At 36.6% G+C, this 9,065-nt stretch overlaps 1 protein-coding gene across 1 annotated transcript; it reads left to right on the plus strand.

Moving 5' to 3' along the window:
* Window positions 1-1,481: 1,481 nt before the first annotated feature.
* On the plus strand, window positions 1,482-2,075 carry LOC131679384 (mantle protein-like). The gene is made up of 2 exons (XM_058960096.1): window positions 1,482-1,487; window positions 1,557-2,075. The coding sequence occupies exons 1-2, from the start codon at window positions 1,482-1,484 to the stop codon at window positions 2,073-2,075; spliced, it is 525 nt and encodes a 174-aa protein (XP_058816079.1).
* The last annotated feature ends 6,990 nt before the right edge of the window (window positions 2,076-9,065 follow it).

Below are 9,065 nucleotides of genomic sequence, written 5' to 3' on the forward strand. Positions count from 1 at the left end.
TTCCGACCTATTGCATAACCTTTCTATATGAGAAAGGCAAAAAGTAATGTTTTCGAATTTTTCCGATAATGTGCCTACTTACATTTTGTTTTCAAAGAGATCTCCAACGTTTAACAAGGTACATTTGATAAAACTTGATTGAAGAATAGTTGAGGTAAATGCATGAAAAAATTATTAAATATGTCGTACGTGTGACGCTACTGCATGTAAGCTAGTCAACCCAGAATAGCACCTCCAGCCCATCCACAACAGCACAAACCCAAGAACCTTCTCCTCTATTCACATCTCCGACGGCGCAACCTGGCCCTATAAAGGTTGAAGTCAGTATTCCACCCCTGTTGCATTTCTCAACAGAAGTGCTAGAGACCGTTACTGCTCAAGTCGACGATCAAGGCAAAGAGTTTCAAGCCAGAACGCTGTTGGACTCAGCATCTATGTCGAATTTAATGTCTAAAAAAAATGCCAGGCTCCATTACAATTTCCCAGAAAATGAGGCTGCTGTCTCTGAAATCGACTGGTTACATAGGAGCAGGCATTGCATTTATCGCTCATATGAGTAAATGCGCCCGGATAGTTTGCTACTGCGACAATAAAAACTCACATTTTCACACGAAAAGTTATTGGCACTCACACAACTTCTCCGGATAAATACAACATGTTAATTCTCCGGATAAATAAAACAACCGGAGAATGAGTGAATGAGTTTATCACGGTATCCTTTTTGCGCTCGCTGCTTTCCTGTCGTTATTCCAAAACACGAAAAAACAAGTCTATCATATTTCTTTGCCGCTTTTCTTTGTAATTAAGTGTATTTTTTGAAGTTTTTATTGATTTCCACGAAATTAAAATTTTATCACCTTCTCCGGTGAGAAGGAAAAAGTCAAATAAATTTTATCCGGAAAATCATTCTCACGGTATTTGTGGAGACGGAGAATTTTGCGACTCATCTTATCTCGGAAAAGTTGGACATCGGATAAGCTTCTTCTCGCGTGAGTGAGAGAGAATTACAATGCCTGCATAGGAGAATAAATGGTATAGTTAAAGCAACCGGAAAAACTTTCCCAAAATGCTGATCCACCAAGATAAAATTTCTTAGGATTTATGCTGCAACTGTAGATTATGATAACCACCGTATGTAAATATAACTGGGGTTGGCTTCCACAACGGTTAAAAAAATTAAAAAGCAAATCAATTATATTGATACAAAAGTTTGGGCAGCAATCGAATCGTATAGTCAGGTGCCCAATGGCACTGACGACCTTCACCTTGATTCAACTGAATTGGTAAACCCAAAATTGGTAGAAACAAAAGAAAATTATAAATTACGTAATTCATCGGCTTGACACGATACTTGATTCTTTTATCTGAAGAAGACACATTAAACTGTATAAAAGCCATTGGCAGTGCAGCGAAAATCTATCATTCGCTTGCGGTCATCTCACCGGTTAAGTGTGCAGTTCAATCAGACGGTAGCATCCAACATGAAGGTAACGAAGCGTAACCGTTCGATCAGCAAAAATATCATATAATTGCATTCTCCCAAACTTCTCTCGCAGGCGTTCGTAATACTGTCCATGGCTCTGGCCATTGCCTCCTGTGCTGCAGTTGACGATTCCAGCAAAAAAGAAAAACGTGGCCTCTGGGAGCTGAGTAACGATCACGATGATTTTGGACACGATCACCACAATCACTACGACCACAAAACCACCGTAACCAAGACCATCACCAAAAACGTCCATATCCCATATCCGGTTGAGGTTGAGAAACACGTTCCCGTTCCGGTGAAGGTTCCATACCCAGTTCATGTCGAAAAGAAGGTCCCCGTTTATGTGGAGAAAAATGTGCCAGTATACGTTGAGAAGAAGGTCCCGGTTCACGTTGACCGTCCAGTTCCGTATCCAGTTGAAGTTAAGGTTCCAGTCGTCCAGAAGGAATACGTTGAAGTGCCAAAACCGTACGCAGTTCATGTTGAGAAGCCCGTCCCAGTGTACATCAACAAGCCGGTGTATGTCGAGAAGCATGTTCCAGTGACCGTGCAAATCAAAGAACATAAGAAACATTGGGGTCTGTTTTAATTTATGAATGTGCAGATATGATTGTTGAACTGAATAAATGCGAATAATTAAATTTAAATATCTTCCTAGCTGTCTGTATATCCAAAGTTTAGCACAAATTTCTTCAAACTTTTTTTATTTCTAATATAGAGCTGTTAATTGTTGGCTTTTCTACATCCATTCCGAGTATATTCGTGGGAGCTAGAACATTAAACCATCACAACAACAAGATTTAAAACATTCAACAATGAAAAGGTCTATTTGCATTTAAAACCACAACGAACTTCTCCAATATTTCACCAAACAAAAATATTTCAGGTGAAACTTTACTTTCGTTATTGAAACGAAATGTTTTCTCACCCTCACGAAAAAAAACGACAAAGAAAACACTTAACCAAGCAGCGACAAATAATTAATTACACTCAACCCTTTCCCGGGTAGAAGACCTTCATCATATTTCCCAATTCCTAATACAAAAGGGAAACTTTTTTTCAAATATAATAGCATTATGATGCTAATCAGGACGCCTACGCGTGAATAATCACTGACCCATTTCCGGAAGGGGCAGCAAACGCCGTGACCTACCTATAATGTTTGCTTGCTGTTGTTGTTGCTGTTGTTGGAAAGGTAAACCAGAAGAAAAGTCGGACCGGGTCGAATTGATGCCACAATCAATCCATGTCAGTCACGGAATCAGCTTCCGAACTGGGTTCCGTTTTGGGTTGGTGTGCCACCCCGTAAGTACGTCAAAAGGTTAATCACGATTTGTTCTGGTGCAGAGTTGGGTTGAAACTAATTTGTTCATCCACGAATCGAAAATTAAAAATCCTTAATTCAACTCTGGTTTGAAGAGTTTTTCGAGCTTCTGTGAAAACTTTTCAATCAAAAATGTTGTCCCTTTTTACTACGAGTTGCCGAGTTCTCATACTTGCGGCATACGTGCGGGGAAGGAAAAAACTGTATGGAGGTAACTTTCAAATCAGAGCGAAGCAATGTTGATTTTACAACCACCCTCCCATCCGCACAAAATGTTGCTTCCTTTTAGCGGACCGGAGAAAGGTATGCGTGTTTCGCACAATTCGGTGAACCATCATTGCTCTCCGGTATGCCTACTCAAACATTGGCGTGCAGATCGTGGTCGAAATCAAATTCCTATCAAATTGAAGGGGAATCTTTATTTGTTTTTAGTTCGTAGGGATGCTAGAAATTTGTTTCTAAAGGGGAAAGTAGACAATGTTCAAATAATGCTTTCGAGAATTCAATCTTTTTCAAGACTATTAAAATTTCTAAAGCAGTCATATCATTAACCCCTTGAATCCCATGATGTCCATGTTTCAGTTCAGTCTCCCCTGTTCTTTTACACAAACTTTCCAGGATGTATGGAACCATCACCGACGACTGCCCCTGAGTTCTTTTCGGGTAGTTCACATTCTTGGGCATTTGCTCGTAAAATTGTGAGAACTGTATCAATCAAATGGACGATTGAAAGTTTTGCTCCGTATGTCTTCGGGAAACGATTGAATCACTTCAGTTACACTTCAAAGAGGATATTAACACTTCGAGGATACTTTGAAAAAAATTCTTACTTGTAGTATTGCAATAGGATACATTCGGGATGTTAGTTTGGGCGACCACCTGCTGCTTGCTATGAATCATATCAATGATGGAAGTCTACCACCATCCTATTACCCAAGGCGGTCTACAACATTGAAAAAGCTTTCTCGCAAAAGTATGTTGGGATTTTTTCTCGATATTGAAGGTGATTTTGACAACATTTGAATCCATTTTGGAAGCAGTATAAGGCCATGGAGTACGTTCATATATCACGAACTGAATACACGCTATGCTTAGCAACCGACATATGTGCTCATTAGACTGCCCAGAAAAATAATGAATTTTTGTAAATTCATTCGGCCCACCTCTAGGAATCGACTCTCCTAGTCCCACCAGAAGTAGTTGCACCGAATTTGAAACAAATCGGACAAGTCTAGCTACCGAACCAACGTGCCTAAAATTTGTATGGCATTTTTCGACAATTTACATGGATAAATCCCATTATTTCGCATTTTCACCTATATGTGGCACTGTATTCATCGTCTTATCACTGTAAGTGCAATTTGGATAGATAATTTTATTGTCTACAACTATGCCGAAGACTGCTAGTCAATCCGGTTTTGTTAAAAGAAGTTATTAAACTTTTAGAGAAATGATGTCTGAGTCAATTTTAAATAGGGCCTAGGTTGTGTATCAGTACTCGATTCCAACGAACTATACTGTTTTGTAAAATAATGCTTAGAATTAGCTGAATAGTATGTTCAGAGCTATTGTAGTACATAATACAAGTTACGTTTTGGTTGAAAATTTTAATTCCAGCTCTGACCACATAGAGAGCGCCAGCACTAACTTTTGATAGAAGAGAGATAAGACATCACAATGTTCGCAAGAATTACTGCAAAATGTCTGTTCTACAACTTTGTAGAAGACACCTAATTTCTATTCCCCTCCGTTGAAAAGTACGTCTATACGGTAACATCTGGAACAAAAATGTCCAAACCAAAACATGACTTATATTATTTACTATAATTCTTCTGAACACGCTGTTGAGCAAAACCGATCCATTATTTCACAAAAATGTGTAGTTCGTGGGAATCGAGTACTGATATACAACCCTGCACTGCTAGGCCCTATGCAAAACTGACCCAGACATCATTTCGCTAAAAGTTTAATAACTTCTTCTAACAAAGCCGGATTGACTAGCAGGCTTCAGAGAAGTTGTAGACAATTAAATTATCTTTCTAGTAGGTCGGTTTTCTCCAAGCAAACTGTCGAAAAATCCCATACAACCTTCAGATACGTTGGTTCGGTAACTAGACTTGTACGATTTGCTTCAAATTTGGTGCACGCACTCCTAATGGGACTAGCAATCGACTCAGGGGTGGACCAATAGGGGTCACTCTAGTGTTCATCGTTAAAACAAGTAGAGATAAGGAAACTGAGTGTCTACGGATGTCCCCGAGGTGGTGTGCTATCACCACTTCTATTGAACCTTGTTACCGATGACTTGTTGAGGAAACTTGGGTTTTTAAACGTACGGTTTCGCCGATGATTATCATATAATGATAACCGGCATTTGCATTAACAAGCTTTTTGATATGATGCAACAAGCCTAATGTGTTGTGAAGCAATGGTGTCTTCATGTCGGACTATCCGTTGATCCAAATAAAACATCAATGGTTCTTTTCACGCAACGAAATATTACAACCGGACGAGCTCCAGTTGTTACAGTTCTTTGACTCTGAAATTATTGTCGGAGATCAAGTTAAGTACGTTGGGGTAATTCTTGACTCAAAATTCAATTGGACAGCTCACACCGTATTCCACGCAGAAATCTTCGCGATTCTTTGTGTCGTACAATCGGCACTTCAACAGGGAATTTATTGTAAAAGACTCCTTTTACTTTTAGATTGGTGTTTACTCAATTTTTCCTCCTTAGGGAGGAATATAGCTCAGTTTTACCGCTTTCGATAAGTTGGATAAAGCACAAGATTCGCTTTTGGGCTACATCCGAACATGCCAACCATTGGCGTAGTTTGCAAACTTGCGTTCAAACAAAGACTTTTCTGCCGGATGTGAGTCCAAAAATTGGGGTTTTTTAACTATAACTTTTTAAATAGTTAGTCTATCTTCATACTCTCTATGAAGCAATTTTAGTACTTTTTATTGCGCATATTTCTACCAAATAATGTGAATCGATATCATTTTTCGTTATCGAGTTACGGTCATTTTTTTGAAATAAAAATGACAGTTTTCAATGACTTATAACTCAGAAAGTTGCAAAAAGTAGCAGCTAAATTTTCACTTTTTCAAAAGTGCATCAAAATACTATAAAATATCTCAAAATCAACTTTTCCTATTTTGTCCTTCAATGCCAAATACTACCAACAACACCACGATTCGTGACAGTTTAATTGATATCAATCCTATTGATGAATCGAATCGCAGTAGCCAACGACTGCTTTGATGAACGCGTGTAGTGCTTTGTATTATTAGTATCCAACGGTACTAAATGGATAAAAGTAAATTGTTCGATCTCTGGAAAGTGACCAAAGATGAAAATAGAAATAAAGTAAGAGTTGTGTTTGAGGAAATAATTAGATCATTTGATGTGGGACAAAATGAAAAAAAAACTGCGCTCAGTATGCAAAAGCTGTGGCAATCAAAACATGTAAATGTTTCGATAAATTTTGGAAAGACGGTCGTCGAATTGAGACGAAAGTGCTTGATAAATACTCGAAATATTTTGAGAAGCCGTTAACACTGGCCATAAAAGCATAAGAGTCCCATATTGAAAAAAAGCAAGCCGAGAAAAGCGCTGCTCAAGATTTACATTTTCATTGAGCCCTATGGATGGGACAACCATGTTTTGGTATTTTTTTTATTTTCTAAACAAACCTGATATTCTTAATTGTGCATTGTGATTCAGTGGTGATACAGAACACAATCCAACAGATAATTGATTTTCGACAAAAATCCATATGGGACTCTTATACTTTTATAGGCAGATTCAAAAAAGATTCAAAATTCAGTTCAGTATTAAATGAGTTAGCACTTAATCTTTAGGAAAAGAAACACGATGCAGACAACGATAGCGACGACGATGCTGATGATGTTGATGATTTTGATTACATATAATAATTATGAGGATGACGATGATAATAAAATTGTTATGTAGAATAGTAAAATAAATATCTGCATGAGCCTAACGTTTTCTAAGTTTGTGTACATACATTTGAAAAGCTCAAAAAATCATTTAAAACTCGATTTTTTGATTTGGTAAAGCAGGTACTAAATGGTGATGACCAGACCCTTAAAACAGCACAAATATAGCTGCTACTTTTTGCAACCTTCTGAGTTATAAGTCATTGAAAAGTATTATTTTTATTTTAAAAAATGACTGTAACTCGATAAAAAAATGATATCAATTCACATTCTTCATGCACAATGAAAAGTACTAAAATTGTTTCATAGAGAGTATGAAGACTAATTAAAAAGTTATAATTAAAAAACTGACTTTTTGAGAAACACCCCAAGTTAATGAAGAAAAATAATTATAACATGAAAACTGATAGCGCTATAACTTCAATGCCTTTGAAAATGTTACTTGAAAAACATTTTCCTACAACTTTGCTGAAGTAAGTATCTTCCTATAGCATTTAGTTCAAAAACTATTTTTTCGAAAAGAATGTTCGAGAGGACCACCCTAGTTACATTTTGCTTTAAAAGAAAGCTAATTTGTTTTCCACAAATATTCTCTCAGACATAATTTCTCTAAAATGATCTGTTTGGGAGTTATTAATTTTTGTACCGAAAAAACGCCCTTGTGAGTCCATAGCGCTATGTACAGGGACAACTAAAACTCCTAACCCAATGTGGTAAATAGCTATAGGCTTTGTCAGTACGGTTCTAAAAAGTTTGTTGCTCGATTTCGCATGCGGCATGGTCAATATAGATATTCTCACGGACAACATCAAAGCGGGCCGTGCGTGACCGTTGCAAAAAACTCAATTTCTCTGGATTGATACAAAAATTAAATCTTGTCAACGTATAATATTGAAGGAACTTTACCGCGTAATTTTGCATACTTTTATAAGGTGAAGAGCACAAAAAAAATGCAAATGTTATTTTTAAAATTAATGCAAGATCCTGTTATTTGTATGGTAAATTTATTTTTATGAGATGGTAAACACAGTCTACAAGCATTCCTAAATTTATTTCTATTATCTGAAATAGTTTTTAAGATACAAAATTTACAATTTGATTGTGCTGCCCCCTATATAAAAAATATAATGCATGAAAATGAAATGGTAGTTAGTAAATCGATTGCCTTGTACGCAGCTCACCAGGTTTCAAATCCCAACCTCGCACATAGGGTTAGAGATTTTTCTTAAAAAAATTTTTAACCCGAAGAGGCGAATGACCTGAAGGTTTAAACCTCTATAATCGAAATAAAAAAAGCAAGAAAATCTGTGATTTTGTGAAGTTTTCGTGGATCACTTGACATGGCTTTACTCACGTGGAACACTTTTAACCTACTAGCATTTGGTTCTTCAAGTAATTTATGATATAATAATTCTATATCCTTTGCACTCTTTTCAATAGGAAAATGACCACGTTTGTTTACCCCAGTAGACAAAAAATGACCCTTTCTCATAGTCTAACACCACATCGATATATATTGTCCTTTCCCAAAAATCGAAGTGTACAGACAATAAGCAATTAATTGCCATGTTATCATAAACACACAGAAAACACACGCATAATACTTTGTTGTAGATATTTAGCCTTAGGACAAATAGAAACCACCAACAGCAGTACCGTAAACCGGGGTGACTTTGATCAGCGGGGTGACTTTGATCACTCGAAACTTTTTTCGTAGATCGCTTATTAAACCAGAATAGTCTACCGAATCATTTTAATTTGAAATAATTTTTACTCTAAACTTATAAAATACTGATTTGTTATAGTTTTTGAGTATATTGTTCGGTTTTTGGGTACAAAAACTTAAAAAAACCAAAATTGACTTTACCTGATTTTACGAAGCTTCGTAAAGTGTCTATCTATCAATATATATAAAAGTCAAAGTTTGTATGTATATGATTTATAGACTCTGAAACGGCTTAACCGATTTCCGTAAAAATTTACATACAGTAGGCATTTGTTATGGAGCGTGTTTGTGTGCTATTGGTTGGGGATTATCTTACCACCAGATGGCACTACAGAACAAATTGTATTTTCCTCCTATTTCGTTCAAAGTCGCAGCAACGCGCGATGGGTATTAGCTAGTTTTTTATAAAACAAATAAATCTCAGATTTGAGCAAGAGTAATTAATTACAAGCGAGTTTTTATTTTACTTTAGATCGGGATATGCTAAATTTAGTTTTAATAGTTTGTTTATTTTTAATACATTTTTTGTGAAACTAGTTGGCAATTATTTCAAATTATTTTAAGCT

Source organism: Topomyia yanbarensis, chromosome 2, assembly GCF_030247195.1.
Source record: "Topomyia yanbarensis strain Yona2022 chromosome 2, ASM3024719v1, whole genome shotgun sequence".
Lineage (NCBI taxonomy): Eukaryota > Metazoa > Arthropoda > Insecta > Diptera > Culicidae > Topomyia > Topomyia yanbarensis.